Source organism: Vidua chalybeata, chromosome 12 (genome assembly GCF_026979565.1).
Source record: "Vidua chalybeata isolate OUT-0048 chromosome 12, bVidCha1 merged haplotype, whole genome shotgun sequence".
NCBI classification, from domain to species: Eukaryota; Metazoa; Chordata; class Aves; order Passeriformes; family Viduidae; genus Vidua; species Vidua chalybeata.
The window spans coordinates 11,827,340-11,839,433 of NC_071541.1; the positions used below are offsets into that span (position 1 = coordinate 11,827,340).

General features: G+C 46.5%; 1 protein-coding gene across 1 annotated transcript; it reads right to left on the bottom strand.

Annotated features, from left to right (window-relative positions):
• Positions 1 to 5,736: 5,736 nt before the first annotated feature.
• DNAJB8 (DnaJ heat shock protein family (Hsp40) member B8) lies at positions 5,737 to 6,665 on the bottom strand. The gene has a single exon (XM_053953738.1). It carries the CDS (start codon positions 6,476 to 6,478, stop codon positions 5,843 to 5,845), a length of 636 nt encoding a protein of 211 aa, XP_053809713.1. The 5' UTR covers positions 6,479 to 6,665; the 3' UTR covers positions 5,737 to 5,842.
• Positions 6,666 to 12,094: the final 5,429 nt, after the last annotated feature.

Here is a 12,094-nt window from a genome sequence, read left to right on the forward strand (position 1 = left end):
TTTTCTGGTACTGCAGAGAGCAAGCACCCATGAGCACTTGGCACGCATTGTGTCAGCCTTGAGACACTCATATTCCGTCACTAGGCTGTCTTCTGCCTTCACAAGGGAGCTCTAGCTTTTCATAGCACAGCCTGATAAAAATGTTTCTCCTGGAGGAGCTGCTCTTAATGTAGGATTCAAACCTGTACCCTTCTGCAAAAACTTTAAAGATACAGGATTGTCCTGTCCCTGACATTAAAAGAAATAATGGAGAAGCTCCCACTACGCTTTCTGAAAAGCAGTTCATATTTTCTTACTCACTAGGAGCTCTGGGCCACCATCGTGTCTCTCCCACTGCTTATTTTTAGTCAAACTGGTACTTGTTCCTGCTCTGCTGCAGGGAACTCTGGGGGTTTTTAAGTTCTTCCAGAATAAGCTTTGTCCAATAGATAAAATTTTGCTGCAGATGTTGTTTCTTCTGTTTGAGATCTCAGTTCAGGAGTGTTTTGTGTATGCCAAGTGTTAGCTCTGATGTTCTTTGAGGAGAAGATAAGATTTAGGTGCAGGAGATGAATCAGGTAGGGATGCCACTGAAGCTTAATTGGCAAGAGATATTGCAGGACCTGAATCTTTCCTGTGAGGCACAGGCACAAGGGAGAGCTCCAGTCTGCAAGGGTTCCTGTGTTGGTGGGAAGCATCAGAGGAGTGTTTTGTGAGCACAGTGGGGTCTAAACTGCTGTTTAAATCTCAGTTTGATAGACAGGAGTATCTAACCCACAGCTCATTCTGTTTAGATGGCAATCCTAGTTCAGACAAGCATTTGTAGCTGCTGGGTGCTGTTTCTCCCCATTTTGGTCAGATTGTCATTTGGTTTCGTGTCCTAGGCACCTTGCCAGTGTCTGTCTTTCCCCAGATCTCCCCTCGCCGTTCATGAATGTCTTGTAATCATGCTCTTCCCTTGCGTGCAGCCCCCAGGATGGTTGGCACGCAGCGTGCCAGGGTGTAGGAGCCACAAGCCGCGTGCCTGTGCGCGGCTCTGCCCCCTGGTACCGCGGTGCCCCAGGGTCTGGTAAGCTCCAACGGGGTGCGGGAGCTGCTGATGGACAGAAGCCAGGCCTGCCCCGCGGCGTGCCCTGCTCAGCTCTCCCCCTTGGCTCAGCACGCGCTCCCCGAGGGTCCCGGCACGGCGAGCGCGGATCCGCAGGGCTGCGATCCAGCCCGTAAGCGCACAAGGCAAAGCGCTGCAGCACCGCAACGAGAGCTCCCGCCTCTCCCGCTTGACACCACGTCGTTGTGTATTGATGCCATGACACCAGCGCTCAAAATAGGATCAGGACAATTTGATTTCCTGCAGATCTCAGGATGGGGTCATAAAAACGGAGACTGTTCTGGAGAAATGGGATAGGGTGGAAATGTTTGTAGTGACATCACTGCCACTTCCATGCCAATGGCCTCCTACTGCTGCGAACATGTGATTGTGATTTTGCTGCACGCTCCATCAGAGAAGTGCCAGACTGGCCGGGGAGGGGGAGAGAGGAGAATGGGCGGAAATATTCTGTTCTTGTATCTCAATTCAAATATCTGACAACAGCCTTGCAGCCCAGGATGCTGAGTGATCAGGAGTGGGCCCGTGGAGCTGAGGCTGTTCCCAGATCGGCAGAGCTCAGGGCATTGCAGCAACCTAACTGGGGGCTGAATAAGGACCTTAATTTTATGATGGAGGGTCTTGGTCTGCACTGGTGTGCTTCAGTGGAGATTTGGGTCATCTTGTGCTCACCCTTTCTCACTGGTCCCATTTGCTTCTAATGTTACTTTTCTTGGCAAGAAAAACCAACAGGCCTGAAATATGGCTACAACAGCAACTGCAGCGCTGTTGTAGCCACAGTTTAGGCCATTATAAGGAAGAACAGATCTCAGTGTTGGAGCTTCACCCATGAAGCAGAGAACAGCAGGGAGGGATTTAAGTAGCTGGGGATACAGGAGGAGAGAAGGGAGAAAAGAGAGGGAAGAAACAGAACTCATCACCAAAAATAAAACTAGATTGTGTCTGAGGACATTGCAGGAGGAAATCTCATGTCAGTTGCTCCACAAACAGCACTGAAAGCTGCAAAGCCCATCTTGCTAGCAAGGTTCCATCCTTCCCAGGCAACAGCCAGTGGAGATCAGCCCCAGATGTGCCCAGCACATGTAACCTTGGGGGGCTGTGGAGGGGAGCAGTATCTGCAGGGGCATGGGCGAGCAAAGGGATCCTGCTAATGCACCAGTCTATCAGATTAAGCTGTCAAAACCCAAACCACTTCCATCACTGTCCAAGGAAAGACTCTCACTCTGCTTAATGGGATGTCTGTCCTGTTGTTGTCACTCCAGGGAGAGTGGCCGCTGCCACCACTGTGTGCAGCCGGCTGTGAGTTTAAAATCCTATTAAACAGAGACTAACAGTTGCAAAAAAAAAAGCAGGTATCCCCTAGTGGGGATTTAAAGATGTTTAGACATAATTTGATTTTCCAAGCAGATGTCATTATTGTTAAACAGTTGCCCACTTGATATGTTCAAGTTGTTGGCTGTAATTGCTAAAATTAGCAGGTCTGCATAGAGCAAAGGTCAGTCGGTTAATATCGTGATTTAGTATTTTATGAAGTAATTCCAAATGCTTTTATGTATGTTTTTGTTTTTGCAGCCTAAGCCCACATTAAAGTAGTTGTGGGCCCTGCTAATAAAATAATGACTCAGCCTCTCAGTGCAGGCTGCTGGCTGCACTCAGGGACGGAGCTCGAGCCACCCTCACTCCCTGCTCTGCCTGGTGCCCCAGGCAGCCGGGGCCACACGCTTGGGTCTGGAGCTGCAGTCAGAAGGGAGGCTTCCAGCTGCCCCCAAGTGTGACATCTTCAGGCAGAGCTGGTGCTGGAAATTAGTCCATCAAGTCCAGCAGTGACTGGAAGGATGATGGGCTGGTTTCCATCAGTAGAACTGGAATTGGGCAAGGCAAAGACTCACAAAATTGTGCTGTGGCTGGTTGGACATCTGGTGCTGCCTCCTTTAGCTATGGCTGCTAAATGGCATGAGAAAAAGTTTTTGAAAACCCCTTGAAGGTGTTGGTGTTTTGTTGGCAGGCTCAGTTTAGTCTGATCCAATGTCCTGGAACAGAAAAAGGTTTGCTTCCAAGGCAAGGTGTGTTGGGGTTCACTTACAGAAGTTACAGAATGGGTTGTGTCTCTGTTATTTACTGTAACAGAGAGACAACCCATTCCAGGGGTGGTTTGGGCACACCTGGCAGATTTCTTGCTATTGCAGGAATGCAGGACTTTGCTAATGCAGATTGACCTGCTCTCTTACCACCACACCTTTGTGATCTTGGTCTGTTTTGGTTGTTTTTTTTTTTTTAATCTCAGATATTTAGCTCACAGAAAGTGCTGCAAGGTGCTCTGTGGTCTGCAGTGCACAGGAAGAAATGGAAGATGATCTGCAGGTCCTCCTGGACTCGACACTTTCTGGGTGAGCTGCGTCCCTTCCCAGTCTGTGTTCCCTTATTCCTTCCAGCAGGTTTGGGTATGTGCAGCTGCCAGAGCTGCCCCAGGAGATCCCTGCTACTGCAAAAAGCAATAGATACACCCTGATCCAGAGATGGAAAAAGGAAGAACTTGCTCTTAGGTGCTGCTTTAGATACCAACACAGGAGAGGGAACTACTGACCCAAGGCAAGAAAGGTCTAAGATATATATATATATATATATATATATATATATATATAAACTCTCGCATACCTTTGTCTCAGATCAGGAAATACTGATGTGCATAAATAAATATCCCATTAGAGACAAAACTGAAACAAAGTTTTAGCCCTAGGAAGCTGAAAAGGTTGAGGATCTGGGAATTAAACTCTGGTCCAGATTTCCAAACATGTTATTTTGATCAAAGACCATTTCAGTTTCCAATCCAAAACATGCAGCTTGATTTTTTTTTTTTTGTTGTTGTTGTTATTATTGATTTTTGTTTGTTTGTTTTGGGTTCTTTTACCTTGGACTTCCTCTGAGGCAGCATAATATAAACTCAAGAAGCCATCTCTCATGAATATGGTGTCCACAGGAGAAGAATAGGTAGAAATATTGATTTGTGTTTGCTCTGACCAAAATAATCTTTCTGTATCAAGCCCCTTAAATATTTGCAGTTCTCAGAGTCCCGTGTCTGCAGGACTGTTGATGGCTTCCAAACTGTGGAGGAGCAGCAGACACGGTTTGTCCCTCCCTGCACAGAGGTTTTCCCTGCTCCATTGCCACTGGCCTCCCTCCATGCACCCAGCATGCAGTTAAGCTTCCACTTGCTACCCAGTGCTGTCTTTTTCTCACTGGGAGAGGGGCTTAACAGCCCTTAGCATAACAAATACAGTTTTTGTCTGTTTTTCCATGCTGGACATGGCATCAATTGCTAAGGATGGTGATTTAAGCTACATTTGTCTTTACAAGAGAAAAAGGCTTGAATAAGGGGTGGCAGTATTCTGGCTAATTTAAGTTATTCCTTAATACTCAGAGTCCTTTACTAGCAACACTACCTCACAGTCTCCTTCAAAGCACAGGAGTCTGTTATTCCCATTTTACAGCAGAGGAAACAGATGCAAAGACCTGCCCAAATGCAGGCAGCAATTGCAATCTGGATTAAAGTGAAAACGTCCCTGAAAATTAGTTCCAGTCTCCAGGGAGGCATCACTGGGCAGGGAAAGCTGGGAAACTCGAGGGAATGTAGCGTGGGACCGAAAATAAGAGGTGTGTAAGATTTAAAATGCTTTAGGTGATCTGGCCAAGCAAGAAACAAGGCTCAGCAGTTCATGTCAGCCCAGGGGAGGGCGGAAACATGGGGAGTGTGTTCCGTAGCTCAGTGGAGGACAAGAACAGCGTGCTGGCAGGCTGTGCAATAAATGCATTGTGAACTGGCTCTTGCAGCTGTGAGCAAGACAATAAGGATGGTAAAGCATCATCTAAGTCTTCACATCCAGCTTTGTACAAAGAGGCTGAGCTAAACTCAGCCCCCTGGAATCTGTTGGCTCATGGTTTGAATTTAGCTCTTTGTGTTTGAATGACTCCAGGCAGAGAGGGAATATAGATTGTCCCAGTCTGAGAGCCAAATTCACCTTTTCCCTGCTCAGTTTCAGCCCCTGAGCTATGCAGGACTTCCATCAGGGTGTCTGGTCATAATTTGCAGGGCATTCTCAAGAAAGCCCCAATTTTCTTTTACAGTTGGAAGAATGATGTTTTATTCCTTCCTCTGTTTTTTTGTTTGTTTGTTTGTCTGTTTTCTATGACATTCTCTCTTCTCTAGGCTCCCCATGTCCCACTGACCCCTGCTAACCTTCTTGCCCATGTATAAAAACTTTTCAATGGATACACAGCTTCTCATACACCAAAAGTAGGAAGGATATTCTTCACTTAGTATCAGGATTGTGTATGAGAGTCACATAAGGCTTTATTCATCCAGCTGGTAGAATTTAACACTGGCATCTCAAGGAGTGGGAAGGGAACCTATAGCTTGTTATAGGGCTCTCTTACGTGTCCACAAACCAGCTTGTCTCCTATTGATGTATTAATCAACTTGGTATCTTTGGCAAACCCGCAAGGTTGCTTTCACATGTACCTATGATATATATTTACTGAATAATCACTATCTATCACCTCATTCAGGCTTTGTGGACTCACACTCTTTAGTTTAGCATAGCCATATCTTTACCTGTGAAATCTTTTGTTCCCAACCATTGAGAAGTCTGCATCGGTTGTGTCATGAACTCAGCATTTATTGATACTGCTTGTAGTAGATCTCATCAGTTGAGCTATGAGAGCACATCCCATAGCTTGCAATTAATGCCTGTGCTGGTGACATTAAGAATTCAGGTAGTCTCTCCCGTTGATTATTACAGACTTCAGCTGGCCATCTTCTTCCACTTCTTTTGTCTCCTGCCCATCCTCAAAGATTTTCCGGGTGGTGATGGTCTTGCCATTGATCACTTCAGTAGTGGTTATCACTGTTCTGAGACCATATGGCCCAGATGTGTTTTCAGCAAAGAAGGAGGTGGGGTGCCCGCTGGGACAGAATGAACTCCGTTGCACAAAGGGCTCCCTGAACCTTCTTTCTCTTCCACTGGTGCTCTGCCAGTTCTCACCATTGATTCTGATGTCTAAAGGGTTCAAGAAAATACATGTAAATGGATACATGCCTCCAAAGACCTCTACTTGATGGGGGAATCCATGATGGAAACCAAAGTTGTTATAACCCGCTACAGTTCTCTCTCTGCGGGCTCTGCTCTCCTCAACAGACTGGTCATAGAGTGATCGCTTCTGAGGGTCGGACAAAATCTCGTATGCTTCAACAATTTCTTTGAATTTCTTCTCAGCTTCCTCCTTGTTTCTGGGATTCTTATCAGGATGCCATTTCAGTGCCAGTTTGTGGTAGGATTTCTTAATAGCATCCTGTGAGGCATTTTTTTGCAGTCCAAGGACCGTGTAGTAATCTACCATCTCAGAGGAAAGCTGGGGTTGTTTGGAAGATGCCTGCTTGTCTTTCTTCCACCAAGGTTGATCAGCATGCAGAGACTCCTGGACACCCAGTGACACTGCAGTCCTCAGGGGTAGAGAGATGTTCAGTCCACCCCATGAGCTGCTCTGTCCTGCTGCAGTGTAAGGCCACCAAATGCTGCTTGACCACAGACATTCTTTTCAAACCTGTTGCTCATAAACCATGAGATTGTGACCTCAGAGAGGGTTCAGCCAATCCTGGCTCAGTTGTCCTGACCACATTCCAGGGTGAGTTGGTTGTCACTGGCCTTCTGTTTATAAATGTAGATCATGCACATGATGCTGCAGCTGCTGGATGGAACTGTGCTGACATAGCTGTGATGTAGGACTGCCATAGAATCATAAGATGGTTTTCGTGGGAAGTGACCTTTTTTAAAGGTCATCTAATCCCTGTCCCCTGCCATGGGCAGGGACTACTTCCACTACAACTGGTTGCTTAATGCCCCAGCCAAACTGGCCTTGAACACTTTCAGGGATGGGACATCCACAGCTTCCCTTGGCAATGTCTTTCACTGTTTTACCACCCTTATGACTTTGCCAGGTTACTTTTTGCCTGAACCCACCCTACAGTGGGATTCTCAGATAACAACAGTGTGGATTCGCGTGCAATCCAGGGAAGTGTGGTGTAGTCAGGTGATATTATCCCATGGGACATCATTCCTATGGCAGCAGCTATAGGGAAGCTGCAGTTTGGCTACCCATCGTTCAGAAAGAGTGTGGACAAATCAGAGAAAGCCCAGGGAAAGACCATAGAATGTGACTAAGGGATTGGAAAATACGCTCTGGAGTGAGAGACTGGGGGAAAGAGGAAGTAGGAAGTTCAATGTCAGCTACATCACAGTCAGCAAGAACCTCCATGGGAACAGAAATTCAGTGCCACAGGGATCTTCAGGCTCCCAGACAAAGCAGTTGGAAGGTATCATTAGCAAAATTTAAATTCAAAATACATTGCACATCCTTCTTTATGAAGGTAGCAAATCACTGGAACTTCCCCATGTGGCCATTTTTAAACCCTGAGTGGGAATTTTTCCTAAAATCAAGATTAGATGGACAACATAATCTTTTCTGAAATTATAGACAAGCCTAACACTTTCAGAAGAGCCTCATTTTCATGTTGGTAGTAAATTAAATTCCCAGAATTACCAACCTTAGCCTCTTTTCTATGTGCCTTTTTGGATACCTGTCCCAAGGTGTGCATGCATGTACAACAAGGATGGCCCAGGAACTTGACACAGGCAATCAAATCTATCAGGGTTATCCTGTATCTGTTTCTATTCCTTGGATTTGCCATTCTGGTGGGAAATACAATATCCTCAGAGGGAAACATTGCATGAAGAAGGTCTCCAAGGAAGTGCCAATAATGAGAATTCATCTGTCTGTAACACAGTGTCATAAACACCTACTAACAGCAGCATATGTTGCAGATCACTGCCTTCTTTTCCATTATCCCACACTTTGAGAAGAAGTCAAGAGCCAGCCAGACCAAAGAGCATGTGCACAGCGTATGAGCTGGCTGCTGTCCTAACACACAGCCGGGGTGGGGGGGCTCTGAAAGCAAGGGGCAGTCATGTCAGCCTAGAGAGAGCAATGTCACAGAAGGAGGAAGGCGATTGAGCTGGCACATGTTGGGAAAGGTATTTGTGCTGCTGGTGTTCTCACTGGTCAGTGATGGGGCAGTAGCACGGAGGCACTTGTTGGATTTGGGCAGTAAATTTGCCACAGGGCAGTGCAGGTCTGGGGGCTGGAGCTGAAGGAAGTGCAAAGGAGCAAATGAGCTCATGGTCCTGTGGGCTCACCTCACTGGAGAGATCTCAGCTTTTGCTTCCTCTGGCACAGAAGTCTTCTTAATTACAGAGTAGCTGTGCCACATGAATTATTTTTCTGCTGGATGTTGTTTTTTCTGTAGAAATGGCAAAAGTAACCTGGGCCCAACAGCAAGCTGCTGCAGCCCATTTGAGCTCAGAGGGCTCTTTGCATTCCCAAAACACCCTGAACTGGTCTTCTGCACTGAGGGAAGAGCTAAGACTTGATCGCTCACTCAGACTGTAGTCTTATGCTTGAAATCTTCACAAAAGATTTTTTAAGGACTGTCCATTGGACTTGAGGGTGATCCAAGCTTACCACTCACAAGTCCCCAAAAGGTGCCAACAGCTCCTAACCAATGCCATCTTTTTGCAGATGCTTGGCAGAAATTTCAAGAAGGATTGCTGTTCCTACTCTCTATTACCTAGAAGGAAAAATGGGACATCAGAAAAGTCTGTTGGAGAGGGTCCCAGGCCAGTTATCAACTTTGGGGAGTGGAGCTGTGCACAGAAGGGAGGTGGCTGCCTTTTGCTGTGTCTTTGCAAAGCGTCTCTTCCCCTACTTGCTTTTGTTTCTGTGAGCCCATCTCAGACTGGCTGGCGCACTGGGTTATCTGTCTTGGATTTAGTGCATCCTACCCAGCTGAAAAGTAGGGAGTGTATTTCTCCTGTCATCCCCAAATGGAGGATGCTCACTGCCTGTCTGTCTGCTGCCTGCAGCAGGCGTCAGTGATTAGCAGCCATTCAAGACAGGCCACTGCTGTGAGCCAAAAGGGTTTGCAGGGAAAAAAGAAAGGGTCGAGAGGCAGGGAGAAAGGGAAATGAGACATGCACACATCAAGTAACTAGACCCAAACTGGCCTGGCAGCCCCATCCCTAGAAACCAAGGCTTTGAAATGAGAAATGTTTTTCGTATCTTAAATCTCAAGTACAAACAATAAAAGCCCGCCCAGACTGTGTTCTTTGAAGAGAAAGTACGAGTGACCTGAACAGTGGTTATCAGCAGCGTCATTAAGATAAACCCTTAACATGATTTAAAGCATCCGAAACTGAAGGCAGCACTTTCAGATACTAACAAAATGGTCTGACATTGGGGATGAAAATCAATAGTAATCTGATGTCACTAAAAATACTCAAAAGTGTCCCATGGCTGATGGAGGTGAGATTAGTGTAAATATTTGTATTCTAATCAGTGGCACGCGAGGGCTGGAGGCAGCCTTTCTGTCTATTTAATTAATGGAGTGGCTTTTTAAAAGGATCCTAATCATATGTGATTGTATCTGCTTATCAACATTTTTGCTAATTAGATGATATGGAGGCAGTCACTCTGCTAATTCCCTCATCCAAACAGCATATCCTGCACAGATAAAGTACAGTCTCTTTTTAATAAGAAACAATCATGAGACAGACTAACCTTAATGGTGCTTATTATCCGAGGATCTTTGGGATTTTCTTTTCTACCCACCCCCTCCTTCCTTTTCCTTCATTCCCTGTTTCAGTATGCCAGATGGATGTGGATGCAGCAGTCCCTGTCCCCTCCGGTTCCCCACTCCAAGCACTGCCGTATCCAGCCTTCTCTTCCCTCCCAGCCAGATATTGGGTCTGTAAGGGCAGGGACTGTCAGCCAGGTCAGGATGGGGAGCAAAACAGAAGGTACTACACAGCAAAATGTCCCAATCTTTTTGTCACTCAGATAACAGGTGGCATGCAGCCCCAATCCCTGATCTTGCTCTTGGCACCCCAGTGAGCCCTGGTCCAAAAAGGATTGAATGCCTCCAAGTTGTGAAAAAAAAAATTCTATTATTATTTTGATTATATTAATATTAGGAGAAGTTTCTTCAAGGAAAGGACTGTCAAGAATGGGATCTGGCTGCCCATCAACCAGCAGTGGTTGAGTCACCATCTCTCGAGGTATTTAAAAGCCATCTAGTTGTGGTGGGTTAGTGATGGGATTGGCAACACTGGGTTAATGGTTGGACTTAGTGATTTTAAAGCTCTTTTCCAACCTAAATAATAATTATTATTGTTGTCATCATGGTCTTTTTCTGTTTTAAAAGCATCTGAAGGCAGAGGAGGTCTACACAAGTGATTTCTCATCAGCCCTGTTAATTCTCTGACAAGGCTGGGGTCCTTTTATCTAAACCAACACAAGTCAGAGACATTTGTTCCAAGTTCTTTGACTATCCAAACAAACACGAGTCGAGCTTTGCTCCACAGTCAAACTGTCATTAGATGCCTCCCCGTGGGTCAGCCCTGTTGGGGGTGATGCTGTGCTCAGCCTTGGAGCAACATTCCTGGGGAAGGTGGTCAGGAATGGGCACGCTGGGGCAGAACAGAGCAACCAGCCTGACTTCAGAACAAGACTGAAATAAATAGAAAATGTGCCCTGAAGATGTCTCCTCACCTCTCAAAATATGAACGCAGCACCTAGATAAGGAGAACCCATCCTGAATGTGTGTACATCCCATCCCAAGAGCATCTGGGTGGAGCAGTGGAGAAGGGGAGGGGCCTGGCGCTTAGTTTCAGGAGGTCTGGAGTTCGCCTGCTGTTTTTGCAGCTGTGATTGTTGAGCAGAAAAGGCTTAAATGACACGGGTTCCCCACTCTGTACAGGAGGGATCATCAGCATGTCCTGAGCATTGATCCCATGTGTTGGGCTCAGCATGGAGGTTGGACATGGGATGGGAGATGGGGTGGCTCTGGGGAGTGCTGACTGGAAGAGACCCCCAGAGACTTGGACATAGACCTGGGTCTGCTTCCAGCTTTTCTGGGACTCAGGCTGGGGCTTAAGACTAAACCAAGGATCAGGCAAGAAGACAACCATCTCTTCTGAGTGGTAGTGGAGAAGGGCAGGAACCTCAAAAAAACATTATTTTTTGAGATATGAAGACAAAGAGGCCTGGTCCTACTTAGTGGAGTCAAGAATGAGCCTGACATGTTTTTTATGTTAGATCATGCCCCTTATACAGGGCTGGACCTTTCTTCAGTCTTGGAAAGCTCAAATGCTATTGTAACTTATGTCCATGGACTCTGACCCCAGCAGAGCTCAGAGCACTTTGGTTTCACTGACTGGATCTCCACGTGTCATTGGCAGTGTCCTCTCCAGACATAGCTATGCTGAAGCTGTACTCAGCAACACGGTTGGCCGGTCCTTCTACCACTCCTCTTTGGTATGGTCTCTGGCCCTAAATCCTCTCCATGTAACACACAGGAATTAATCCAATATTGACCACTTTCCCAGAGGGGTTTCCTGATGCTTGTTCCATGACTGAGAGCTACAACTTGAAAAGAGGAGGGGCTTCTGGGGCAAGGATTGCATTGCAAGCCGTTGAGTCCTGGGGCTTAATGAGGTACTGCTTATCAGCAAAGCATGCTTATCTGGAGCCCGCCAGTGTACCTGCTCCAGCCCCATCATGAGTGAACATGTTTTACCACCCAGTTGCAGGGATCTGGGAGCACGGTCAGATGGCACAGTTCGGCTGATGTGGGGTAACTCGTGAAGCCACAGCAACTTTATCACTTCACAACATCCATACATAGCCACAGCCTTGAATCTTCGCAGGGAAAGAAAGGATGATGAGTTACTGTTCTGGGATTTTCTCCCTGTTTCCAGTCAGTGGGAAGTGGTATGTGGAGCATTCATTTAATAAACCAGAGGGGAAAAGCTGTAGATCAGCTTCTCATTATTTCAGTGCTGGCTCACACCATCGCTTGGGCTTATGCCTGACAGTTCAGTGTGTTATTTGAGGCCACTCAAG